The sequence below is a fragment of the Phyllopteryx taeniolatus genome, chromosome 1 (genome assembly GCF_024500385.1).
Source record: "Phyllopteryx taeniolatus isolate TA_2022b chromosome 1, UOR_Ptae_1.2, whole genome shotgun sequence".
NCBI lineage: Eukaryota > Metazoa > Chordata > Actinopteri > Syngnathiformes > Syngnathidae > Phyllopteryx > Phyllopteryx taeniolatus.
Genome location: NC_084502.1, coordinates 15146248 through 15160293, shown reverse-complemented (window position 1 = coordinate 15160293; position 14046 = coordinate 15146248). Strand labels below are relative to the sequence as shown.

At 40.5% G+C, this 14046-nt stretch overlaps 1 protein-coding gene across 3 annotated transcripts in view; it reads left to right on the top strand.

Moving 5' to 3' along the window:
- The window catches only part of znf385a (zinc finger protein 385A), a 75167-nt gene that overhangs the window by 46836 nt on the left and 14285 nt on the right, over window positions 1–14046 (top strand). For all 3 annotated transcript variants that reach the window (XM_061774727.1, XM_061774742.1, XM_061774736.1), the window contains 2 exons: window positions 3256–3366; window positions 12257–12431. In XM_061774727.1, the coding sequence (XP_061630711.1) occupies window positions 3256–3366; window positions 12257–12431 (286 nt within the window). The remainder of the gene's footprint in view (window positions 1–3255; window positions 3367–12256; window positions 12432–14046) is intronic.

Here is a 14046-nt window from a genome sequence, read left to right as displayed (position 1 = left end):
GCGGTAGAAAATGGATGGATGGATGGATATGTTTATCCATCCATTTTCTGAGCCGCTTCTCCTCACTAGGGTCGCGGGCGTGCTGGAGCCTATCCCAGCCGTCATCGGGCAGGAGGCGGGGTACACCCTGAACTGGTTGCCAGCCAATCGCAGGGCACATACAGACAAACAACCATTCACACCCACATTCACACCTACGGGCAATTTAGAGTTGTCAATTAACTTACCATGCATGTTTTTGGGATGTGGGAGGAAACCGGAGTGGCCGGAGAAAACCCACGCAGGCACGGGGAGAACATGCAAACTCCACACAGGCCGGACCGGGGATTGAATCCCGGTCCTCAGAACTGTGAGGCAGACGCTCTAACCAGTCATTCACCGTCCCGCCGGATATATTTATAATGTTCAATATTCTAGAGTGCTATTTTCTTTATTTAAAAAAAACATTAAAAATATTTTTGGTAGTTTTTGTGGGGTTGCTGAAACACATCGAATATTATAATCTTTGGCGGCTCTCTGTGGTGACATCTAATGTTAAAAAATAGACATTGTACACATTTAAAGCACTCCCGGTTGCTTTGTTACGGCCCCCTTCGCCATTCAACCGAACCGAGGGGAAGTGCTTAGACTCGTTTTGCCAAATGCGGAAGTAGGTTGCACATTCACCGGATTCTATGGTATCTGATCGTCATTCCATTTAACTTTTTTTTTTTTTTTTTTTTTTTTGCCAATACGCCCAATTTCATGTTTTTTTTCTACCCCTCCCGCTTATCCAGATGGTGTATTTCTATACCTTGCTGGCACCCATCTTAACCTCCCTGCTTCTTGAACTGTTTTTACAGTAAGCAGTCATACATAGATTCACATTGTTTATTCCTGGGGTATTAAAAGGAAAATTATCTTCTAGAGGATATCTTTATAATAGATGAGAGTGACAGTGGGCGTGAGATGACTTAAGGGAAAGCTTGGCGATGGGCCAAATTAAACACAAAGATGGGCCAAATTGAGTAATTTCTCGTCTGTGAACCTTCCCAAAGCAGCACGCTTGCGTCACATTTGGAAGCTTCTCTGGAACATTCTGTCAATGTCTTATGATTTTTAAAACACAACACTAAATGCTTTTTATTTTTATTTTTTTTTAGGCCATGACTTTGGTTTTCCTCCTTCTGTGTACCCAAACAGTGCCACATCATTCCACTTTCTTTTTTTTCCCCCAAACATCCTGCTGTTGACGCAAACAAAGTGCCAGACCTTTCTGTGGTGGAAAAACACACACTACTGACTTATGCTAAAGCCAGTTTACAATGGTGGCTAAATGAATTCACAACAATTTGGGTCCTTTAGCATCTAGTGTGGGGTTAAAGTGCTTAACATGAGTCAGTTAAATCTATATTAGGTGCTTAACAGCATGCTGCTGATTGATGCAGCAGCTGGAAGAAAGTCACACAGCAACAATGTGAAAGTCCAACCTAAAAGATCACACCCACCAGGTTGGCTTGGTTGCAGCAATTGCAGTAACATGCTGCCACCTGAAATATTCTCTTTCCACCAATAATGTTCAGTTTGAGTGACGCTGTCAGGAAGGCATTCATCCAGTCATACAGTGGTGCCTTGAGGTACAAGTGACCCAATTTACAAGTTTTTTGAGATATGAACTGTGATTCGACCGATTTCTTTTCTTTGACTTGCGAACAAAAATTGGAGATATGAGCGCTATATGGTAACAGTTAACTCAACTCACTTCACAGAAAGCAACAGTTAGGCAGATACTGAACAATTCTTCAAAAAAAGAGGCTTCAAGCTGTTTATTGCTACTGCCAGTTTTTACTGTAGAACTAAACATGAAGCAAAAAGAATTACATGCTGTTGTATTTTTGAAACAACCACACAACGCTGCCTTTAAGTCCATCCATCCATTTTCTGTACCGCTTTATCCTCACAAGGGTCGCAGGCGTGCTGGAAAGGGAAATTTAGAGTCTTCAATCAACCTACCATGCATGTTTTTGGGATGTGGGAGGAAACCCACGCACACCCGAGGAGAACAGACAAACTCCACGCAGGCAGGGCCGGGATTTGAACCCCGGTCCTCAGAACTGTGAGGCAGATGTGCTAACCAGTCGCCCACCGTGCCGCCCTTGAAGTCCATACAAAATACATTTCCAATGCCGACCTGGCTGCATACAGCAGAACAAAACCCTTTAAGCACAGATATCTAAACACAAACGATGGTGCAACATAATCTATCAATACTAACAGGCATACAGTGGAACCTCGATAAAACGGACCCCGATATAACGGATAGCAGATAAAACGGACCGTTGAGACTGAACAATGTGTCCAAAAATGTAAGATGCCGTTGACAAAGTCTGTCAGTTCCAGATTTGTCCGCTGTTGTTTACTGGCACTGTGGCACAATGCAGGCAGAGAAGGGGACTGATGTATTTCCGGGTCAAAGATATACAATATTACTTGATCCAATTCCAAAACACATGCCTCCTGTGCCAAAGTGGCGGCCATGTTGAATGTGGGGCATTGACGAGGAGGTCATGTAATGATGGTTCTATCTATTGTCTATTGTGCGTAGAGCTCTGTCGGAGAGACCGGCATTGCTCTGAGGAATACAATACACAAGTCTTTGGAGTCTGAAACATGCTATTTTTGGTACAGTAACAGATTTTTTTTGCCTTTGGCAACGGATTTGGAACTAGGAAGCGCACTAATTCCTTGCAACTCATGAAAGTGACTCACCTATGACGAGTACTGCACATCAACAATGTCACCATGACCAAGCACACCAGCGTGGTAAGTTTGGATAAAATGTCAAACTTTCAAACATTTTCCTGAAATGGATACATTCATTTCAATGGGAGGGATAATTTGAGTTACAAACGTGGTCACGCAACGACTTAAAATCGTATCTCAAGGCACCACACTATGTTAATTATTGTGGTCGTAGTCTTCAGTCATGCACACCTGCAACAACCAAAATATTAAAAACACTTCTTAGTAGTTGCAGTTTTACCTCACCTTTGTCTTCATCAAGAAGCTCTTGTATTGGATCTCATTGGATTGTGCTAATGTTGTAGAATGTGAATGTGCAAAGATGAAACAGGAGCATTTTAGTCTGTGCGGCCTGGACTCATCAAGAGTAGCTCAGAAACCAAAAAAACTACAATGTATAGATTAAAGCTCACAATTTTGTCTTTTCTCTCCAACCTTTTTCCATCCTTTTCCTGTCATCATTCCCTGTGGCAGATGGACCCAGTCCAGAAGGCTGTGATCAACCACACCTTTGGAGTTCCACTGGTCAAGACCAAGCGGCCGGTCATTTCCTGTAATGTCTGTCAGATCCGCTTCAACTCAGAGGTACTATACACATTTTCTCATGTTGTAGCTAAGAAAACTAGAAGATCTTCTACTCTGTTTTCTCACCGGTGACCGGATATTGACACAGACAATGCGGTGTAGTTCTTTGCTATGTTTGGGCACTTTTTGACCCCCATTGGAATTTGATTTGTTTCAAAGTAGTGAATCATCAAAAGAAGCAATAAAGAATGCGGGGAAAAGCTGCAATGTCTAGCACAGAGGCCAAGGATGAGTAATAGGTTGTGTACAAGTAGATTTTTGGCGGTGCATCAACACTGGCAAAGTTTTACTAAAATCCCAAACATGTGGAAATGTGACGTATGAAACACTGGCCTGATTTTATACTGTTGGACACTTCTATTGTTTCATTATCACTTTAGATTCATTACTTTGTCCACTGGAGTTCATAGTGGGAGACCAAGAGCATTTTATACTTGTGAGTGATCACACAGAAGCCTTCTATGTGCAATTGTGTCAAGCCATTCCAAATATCCAATGTGTAGGCTGTGACGTTCAAAACATAGTGGTGCAGAGTCTTTGGCCAGACACACAGAGACCACATTAAGGAGTGGACCAGTTCTAAATATATTTGCTAAGTCTGCAATTATGGCTTCCATGTAGTTAAGCAGCTACAAGGTTATAATCTTGAGCTTGCTTTGCTTAGATCTTCATACTGAACTGTTTATGTGTATCTCTGAATGTTTATATGATTAAGTACTTGTCTCTTTGTAGTCAGGAATCAGGATACGCTAAAAATATTTACAGTATGGACGAAAATATGAAGTAGGATGTTACACCCCCAGGAAGTGAAGGTGAAAGAAAATATGTATTCAGCCGCCGAGCAGCTTTCAATCTGTTGGGAAGACTTTCTTAGAATGTAGAAGTGTTTCTGTGGGGATTTTTCGGAATTCATCAAAGGCCACTCATGTTCCTACACACCAAACTTATTCAAGCAAGCCTTGATGGCACCTTGCTTTGTGCACTGGCACACAACAAAAAGGCCCTTCCCAAACATCCAATTACCTAAATGTTTTGGTAAGACATGAAAACATTCAGGCAAACCTGTGTACCAAGACTTCCAATACGTTTGCATTGTCTATTGCAAATGTCAGAATAAAGATAGTTTTCCATCATGTGATTGATATATATATATTTTTTGCCATGTTGGAGGTCACGATCGGGAGAATAACTTAGTCCTGAAACAGAAAGACTAGTAGAACTACTCATGTTCCTGTTCGTTTTTTTCTTTATAACCCTAATTAGTTATTATCAGCTATGCTATATATGTTTCAACGACAATCTAATCATGATTACATAAGCACTAAAAATTGACAAGAGTATAGAGAAACTTTGGAATGCAGTGGAAAAGCTCTTACTCTAACCCAAAGCGGCTGTCATAAACAACTATGAACCCTACACAATTAAAACATCAGCCGCCTAATTGTGTGCAAGGACAAGTGTAACTAAAACCAAGACTGTTTCACCTAATGACCTGAAGTGGGAGACCAACATCCACTTCATCCTCAAAAAATGCCCAGCAGAGGATGTACTTCCTACGGCTTCTGAGAAAGCACGGCCTGCCACAGGAGCTGTTGAGGCAGTTCTACACAGCAGTCATTGTATCGGTTCTGTGTTCATCCATCACAGTCTGGTTTGGTGCTCCTACAAGGAAGGACAAAATCAGACTGCAACTGAAGAAATTATCGGTACCCACCTCTCCAGTCTTGAAGACTTGCACACTGCCAGGACTAAAACAAGGGCACACAAAATCCTCCTAGACCCTCCACATCCCGGTCATCACTTATTCCAGCTCCTTCCCTCAGGTAGGCGCTATTGAACATGCGAACTAAAAGCAGCAGCCATTTCAACAGCTTCTTCCCTCTTGCCATGAACTTCTTAAACAGTTAACTTACAATTTCATTGCAATATGCTCCCAATTTTGCAAATCTCTGTCAGGACACTTCTACATTATTTGTATACTCACAGTTTTATCATGCTGCACTATTTGCGTTCTGTTGTTGATTACTCCTGGCCACTCGTGTTTGAGAACTATCTGCACCATTTGCACAATTGTCACAGTACCAGATCATTTCACTATTAGTAACTTTAAACTGCTCTAAATTGCATCATTTGCTCAATTGCCACAATATCAGCATCACCACACTAGTGGCGCATTTTCATTGCTCAATGACTCTCCATGCTCGTGTTTTTTTCTGTCTTAAATGTATATTTCGTCGTAGTGGCTGTTTTCTCTTCTTCTACTACAGTGGCTCCAACTACCGCAGACAAATTCCTTGCGCGTATTGTTGCATACTTAGCCAGTAAAGCGATTCTGATTCTGATTCTGATGGCCTGGAAGACCTGACAGCTTGGCTTTCTGTAGCTAAAACAGGATTGACTATGCCTGACATTAGCCTTAAGGTTAGAGAACGGTTAGCATGGTGGGAGTCACCTGCCATTCCGGTAATCAAAGGTCCTACTTTTCTGACGTGTACAGTATGTACGTTTTATATATATATATATTTTTTAAATATTATTTATATTTTAATACCACAGCAACAATGCATTGATATCCCAGGTATGATATATATTTTATAAATCTGTTTAACTGCACAATTCTGAACTAAAATGTAAACATTGAAAAATTGAGATATGTATGGTATTTTATGTACGATATATAACATGAGCCTGAGTCAAAATGTATGTGTTAAACATAAATAAAAACAGAATACAATGATTTGCAAAACATGTTCAACCTATATTTAATTGAAAACACTACAACGACAAGATATTTAATGTTTAAAGTGATAAACTTGATTGTTTTTAGAAAATAATCAGTAACTTAGAATTTTATGGCTGTAACACGTTCCAAAAAAGATGGGACAGGTGGCAAGAAAGACTGAGAAAGTTGAGGAATGCTCATCAAACACCTGTTTGGAACATCCCACAGGTGAACAGGCTAATTGGGAACAGGTGGGTTCCATGATTGGGTATAAAAGGAGCTTCCCTGAATTGCTCAGTCATTCACAAGCAAAGATGGGGCGAGGTTCACCTCTTTGTGACCAGGTGCGTGAGAAAATAGTCGAACAGTTTAAGGACAATGTTCCTTAATGTGCAATCGCAAGGAATGTAGGGATTTCATCATCTACGGTCCATAATATATAATATAAGCAAGAATGGGAAAGAGTTCCACCTACAAAGCTTCAACAATTAGTGTCCTCAGTTCCCAAACGTTTATTGAATGTTGTTAAAAGAAAAGGTGATGTAACACAGAGGTAAACATGACCCTGTCCCAGCTTTTTTGGAACGTGTTGCAGCCATAAAATTCTAAGTTAATGATTATTTGCTAAAAACAATCAAGTTTACCAGTTTGAACATGAAATATCTTGTCTTTGTAGTGTATTCAATTAAATATAGGTTGAACATGATTTGCAAATCATTGTATTCGTTTTTATTTATGTTTACGTCCCAACTTCATTGGAATTGAGGTTGTATATATATATATATATATATATATATATATATATATATACAGATACATGTGTGTATCTATTCAGACACTCAAAACAATGTGTCAACCTCCAACATAGCAGCCGTGGGCTTGTCCAGAGGTGTGGAGGTCACGGGAAAACAATTCTGAGAAAGCGGTAAAAGAATGTCTTTCTTTCTTCGAAAAGAAATTATGAGCCATGTATTTATTCTCGTGATAGCAGCTTGACTCAGATGGTAATGTGGATTTAAGCCTCCGTTGCCCTGCAGCCATGTATAACCGAGCTACACTAGTGAAAAGCCTATTTACCATTTGGAGAATCCTTATAATGCCGAGAATGGGATCATGTACTCATAGTGTCGTTTTCAGTGCAAATCGCTCCAGCAAATCACTCAACATATAAGCACTTTGTGCATATACTGTTTGCAGCACGTCATTTTTATTCATGTGAGGCTACTTCTTTTACACACACGCACGCACGCACGCACGCACGCACACACAAGCATGCACATGCACACATACAGATGCAGGCAGGCTAAATCCTGCAATAAGAGGAGCTGCAGCGCCTCTCCTCTTTCACTTTCACGGTCTGTCAACGGCACGATCACTCGCTGTCGAATATCAGCAAAGTCAAAGTTGCGGCAGACAGTTGTCCGCATGACCAACTGAGCTCACCATTTTATTTACATTTTACATTGTTCTAAAAAAAAAAGACATTAAAATTTGATGATGTCTTAGTGGTCATTTGTAAATTGATTGTTTTGCACGGAATAATAAAAGAAAGGAACAGCGAAGCATATAGGATGTAATGGCAACATGTTTTCACGTCAGATTTTCTCCTATGTTGTTTTCATGTTATACATCATTTTCAAAATTTGTCCCATTTGATCTTTCGCTCACCTTTGATGCCTTTCACAGACACATTCATCAAGGGCATGATAGCCCCGATGCATGTTGGGAAGCCTCCCAACACACAGACTTGTATAGGTGCATGGGGTGTTAAATGGTAGTCTATGGCTTGGTGGCGCGGCGTGCTGCATTAGTGATGTCACAGGCTCTGTTCCACGACATTGAACAATGTCACTACTGCTGCAGCAGAATTAGTCTGATAAGGATCCACTCATTTGCTTCCTTTCTCCATCACAGCCGCCCCCCTCTGTCGATTCCTTCCCCACTTTCAGTTTTTTTTTTATTGTCACAGTCTGATCATAATTTTTTTATCAGTAGCTGCAGCCTTGCTGTCATATCACAGTTTTTCGTTTGCATCCTCTGCATAATAAATTCATAATGCGGCTGGTGTGCTTCAGCTTGCATCCTGTTTTGAGATTGTTGTCCCATTTAAATCAGTCCCAGTTTTATTTATTTTTTTCACTTGACAACAACCCTTACCGAAACACAATTTTTTTTTCTATACTTACGTACAGATATCACTGCCACACTGAGCTGCTAAAACAACAGAAAACACTGCAAAACCATCTTTTGAATACCCCCAATCAGCATTCATGTAATTGCAGACTTGTTTAACCCTTACATACTGTTAATTTTCCTCGGACGCAAAATATGTTCTGGGTCATTTTTGATTCTGGCCCAAAATATTTCTATAATAATTTTCTGTATTGAATTATGAACTGCAGATCTTCTCAAGATAGGTATATTACTAGCTTGTCTGACTTTCTTAAATGAATGATTAATCCTTAATTAATGTTACAGAGAAAAGACAAAATATATTTTATTTGCCACATTGTAGTTACTTGTTTTTGCAGGTGCATATCTTGGGTCCATGTAAAGGCACCTTCTGACCTCTGTATGACTTCTGTTGCTTTTGTTTCGTACAAATGATCATTTTTATGCTGTTTCAGTTTTTCACTGTTTTGACAGTTCCCCATGACTCATCAAAAACCAACAGGTGCATGTCTCCGTGGGAACCCGTGCAAATGTGCTGGAAACACAGACAGTTTTCGAGACTGCTTCAAGCTCCCGCTTGAAAACGGTTACCACTGTCCCTTAACAAATACATACACTAAATACAGTATATGGCATGGAGTGCCCATTACCATTGCCACCATTTTACTTGATTTAACATTCACTGGTAAATCTAAAATCCATTTTGGTAGACATGCATCAAATTTGACATGGAACCTCATTATAGGCAAACTTTGTTGCACCTGTACAACATGTCAAATGGGTCAAATTTGACGTGAACAGTATCCTGGATAGAGTGAATGCAATATACTGCATGTACAGTAGACTGCAAAAGAATGATGATTATACATGCTTATACAACACTGTGTTCCTCCCCTATTGTTAATGCCCAGACTAAACGCACGCACACACAAGCACGCACGCACGTCTTGTGTTTTTCCACGTAAATGGTAACGCTATGAAGGTGGATACAGTTAAGGAAGGGCTCAAACAAAACTGTTTTATGTTAAAAACATTCTAAATGGCCCTGAATTCCGTGTGGGACTATCCTTGTTTGGTAGGTCCCAGTATGGATGCATCCAAATTTTTCCAGACACCTTCAATATGTGCTCCAATTTTCCATCATCAGGTTAATGTATTTAATATAATGTGTGTCAGATATTTTGCCCTGCTGATCACACAAAACCTCAAAATAAAGAAAAGCGCATGGTGAGGCAGACAGTACTCTGCCACACTGAAGGGGGCAAACGAGAGCACACAGGGTCACATGGCTTCCATTCTTCTTCTACACATGCAGGGATCCAGCCAGCTGTAAAATCAAGTTCTAAATAGCGGTACAAGACCAGAGAGGGATGATTTTTTTTCACAGATTATTGTACTAATGTTCTACTGTCAGGTTTATACTGACAGTATTAAAACATATAACAAAAAGTATTTTTTATTTATTTTTTTAATTTAAAAACATTTTTTTTTAAATTGCAAACTCTGCTTTTATGAGTAGCCTATTGAATTAGTAAGACATTGCGATGGCTCCAAACCGCTGGAAGTGCACCACTCATTACGTACAAAAAATATCTGTGGGAAAAGAATGATGCAATTATTGTTTGTGCGTTTTCAATGTCAGTCTGTCACGACACTCCGTTTGACTCCTAAATCTGTAAATCTGACTAATGTCAGCCACGAACCTCGCCGCACGTCACTGTTGCCAGGGTACTGTTACAGAGGGCCCAACGATGTCCATAGTAATAGAGAAGAAAAATATGATCTTTTAAATCAGTACAGCCACTGCCTTTGCTTTGCAGTGCCAGATTATACTAGTCATACAGCAAACTCATGGACACACCCACCCATCACCGTCTTTACCAAGCTGGTCTTTCTCTCCTCTGAGCCTGTGGTCAATGGCCTACATGTCAAATAAATTCTCTGAGCCTTTCACACTTTGGGCAGCTGTCAGCCGCCCATCAAGGCCCCACGGGGGCACTGACTGTAAACCAGCCACTTAAAAAAATCATCTTCATGAGTTGGCCCTTGATGCATTTTTATTACCCAATGTGGCACATGGAATTGCACATCTGCTCACTCAGCATACTTTTGAAGCTAGTTGGCAGCCGATTCAAGCGCTGCACTGAAATATTGCGACTGTGCTTCATTTGCGTTTTTAATTACTAGGACACTTAAACGTTGAGGGCGGGGATAAAAAAGTAAAGATAAAATGAACAGGTGGTAGGTAGAAACGTGAAAATGCCCTGCATCTCCCCATTGGATTTGTATGCCGGTATGTTTGCATCGCACATCCTCGAGACTTCAGACCGCTGGCGACAGCTCAGTATAGCAAGCTTGCGTCTCATCCGCCATGGTGTGCCTGCCTCACATACCTCTCTGCAGATACCCAAACAAAGACACCCCCGACTTCCTCCTGATGAATGGTTCACCTTGGTTGTTTACTCTCTGAGCTAACACATTAGCTTGTGGCGAGTATTTCAAAGAGAGATTAGCTCCTGCAATAAATCTCTGAAACATTGTCTCTTGTAATACAGGAGGATTTTTTTTTTTTTACTGCCAGTTTACATGCCATCTTGATGTTTTTTGGTGTGTGGATATTATGTTTTTTTTTGTACATGTTTTTCACTTGACAAGCAAGTATGCAGGGTTGTGATCCCCTATACTAAGTGGTGTCTTTGTCTCTCTCGGACCCATAAAAGTCAGAAACCCATTGATTAAATGCCGTGTAATAATATGGATTGTTTAGGAGAGGTCCTGGGAGTAGTTTATGGACCAATCAGTACAACGGCATCCCAGTGACCCACCCACAGTTGAACTCCCACTGGTATTATCAGTCTGGTAATAATGAAAGCTGGAGCCAGTAACTGTCAGAGAGTTAAAGACTTGCTTGGATGTATCAAAGAACTTTGCACTGATGATTCACAAGCACGTACATATAACTATTTATAGACATTTACATTTAATTGGGAAAATCTGACGGGAGAAAAGGCCAACATGGTCTCTAGTGTCTCCCTCTCTGCAGCTTTTAGGTCAAGCTCTCCTTTCACTGTAAACCAGCCGGCCATCTGTGGCACAGTCCCACTGTGTGTATAGAATAACATGCATGTGCCTGAAAACTTAACAGTCACATTATTAGGTATACCTGAACAATCTGATGCAATTTCATTCACGAGATGGATCAAAAAGCCTTTCCAAAGATAAATAATGCTTAGTTCTAATATTAATTGAACAATATGTGTATTGTTATGACTGAAATCTGAAGTATAATATAGTATAGTATCGACTTTATAATAATGAGAATGTTCTATTATTTTGCCCCTGAAGACGGTTTGTGGCGACAGTGTTAGAAAAGTCCGTTTGAATCCTGGTTGGTCTGCCTGTGTGAAAGGCAGTTACGAGTGAATATATGAGTTGTCCTGATCCGATCACGTGGTCGGTTTTTATGAGTGACTGAATCTGAAGGACCTCTGAAGTGGAAGTGGCGTTAATTACTGTAATTTTACTTTTACAATTTTGCACTGTGTGAAATGGAGTCACAGACCATTTAAGATCTTTAGTTTGTAACAGTACCAAGGGGAATTTCTGTTATTTTAGTTTTATATATCAGTTTGTTTAGATAAAACAGGATGTAATGTTTGCTGATTGACCACAGATTTTGGTTTGAACCACTGCCTGCACTAGATTTAAAGCCATATACAAAGCTCTCACGTTGGAACGCTTTTATTCAAATAAAAAATAAGACAATTGAAACTATTTGGATGCAGACAAATTGTTTCTTCTCAATGCATTGCCAAGGTATCGGATCAGGACTCTGCATTGTTAGATACTCAAAATCAAGTAGCTCGGATTTGAGCTCCGGTGCAAAAAAATATGTTCGGGACATCCCTAGAATATATTTCTATTACCAGCAGTTGACGTGTTGGTGTTACCACTGGTCTTCACCACCTACGTTTACTGTTCTGTGTTGCTCTACAGAACCAAGCTGAAGCCCACTACAAAGGAAACCGCCATGCCAGGAGAGTCAAAGGCATCGAGACCTCTAAGAGTCGCTCTCAAGATGGCGACAAGCCTCAGACTGTGACCCCCACCACCTCTCCATCTCCTCCAGGAGCCGCCGGCAATGCCTCTGACAGCGAGACGCTCAAACAAGGTGAGAGAGCAGAAAAGGCTTCACACGATCCCAGGCAGAAATTGTACTATATTACACCGTATGCATAGTTGCATACAATAAATCATTATTCCCATGTCTGTCTTTGCAAAAATAAAATAAAATGGAAAATGTTCCAAAATATTAAATATGAACTCTGATTGTTGCTGAGGTGAATTGTTGACTACTCTATGGGGACTGCATCAATGGTGTTCTTATATGCTAAATAATGCTACTGTAGATTGCAATTAATAATTAATTCTAATCAATTTATGCACATTTAAAGCAGAGGAAGGTCTCTTTTTCCGATTTCTTTAAACGCATATTCAGTAAATACTGTATACACACAGTATGTTACCCTCATACCCTTGACTTTTATTGCTTGGGGACATACCTGCCCTGGACCCAGAAAAGGTACAAACCCATGTGTTGAATTATTTTATCTTGAGTAACAAAAACAGACTCTTAAGTGTATTTCTGCCGCAGTGAAAAAAACTGTGGTACAATTCAAAAGACTTTATTTTCTGATAAACAATTGCAGCTGGAAATGATCACAGCACTCATTCCAGTCAGGTTATATTACACCAAAGATGCTATTTTGCTTTCATTGTGCACAATAGCAAAAAAAAAAACAAGACGGCATTTTATTTCTGTTGCTGTCCGGCCACCATTTGTAACAGGGTGTTCAAAGCGGATGGCTCATTAATGTGCCAGAAATAATATCTTGTTTTAATCAAGTCAAACCACAACTATGTTCTCCATCTGTTAAATGTAAATGTGTCTTGAACATGAGCAGCAGGACATTCCCTTGGCCTCAAAGAGTGGAGTGCATGTTTGTTTAGTCCAAATAGTTCATATTTTGCGACACTTGAGCTGCGACACTTGTTGGTAGAAATACATTACTGCACCAATGCAATTACAGCCAGTGGCGGTTCTAGACTGTTTTCAGTGGGGTGGCCAGACTGGGGCCAAGAGTTTTTTCAGAGGGGCTGGATTACAGTCATCACCGGGGGTTTGGGGGGTGAGGAGTTGATGACTGAAAAGATTATAGTCATAAAACAAATTGCTTGGTCCATTCGAACCATCTGTTAGAGGTAAAAAAAAAAAAAAAGAGAGCGAGAGAGAGAGAACAAAGAAAGGTCGCGGCACGGATTTAGCCTGACGACCGTTCAAACCTCTATTACCCGGTGCTTTTATTCTGGTCGAGGTGATTCTTCAATGATTAGGAAAAAGGTTTAACAATTTTATTTGAAAATACAGCGTCAAACACTAAGTTTGGTGAAGGTTCAGCACTGGGATTTTCCACACGTCGCTCGGAATAGCATCTTTGTGGAAAAGACCCCGGAGGTTTTTCGTCAGTCTCTTATAGCCCAAAAACTGCTTCCTGTCGTTACGTCGTGCAGTCTCGGACCAATCCTAGCTTTGCGCTCCATTTTCTCTAACTTTACTAATGAACGTGTCTGCTGTTGGCAGGGATACATCAGTACGTCCACCATATGGAATATATCAGTTCTGCTTGTATCGAACGGCACACTCCAACAACGGCCCTTGTTTCCGAACGTTCCGGGGTGCAGAGAGCGCCCCCGGAGTGAACTTCCCAACTTACCCTCTGTTGATA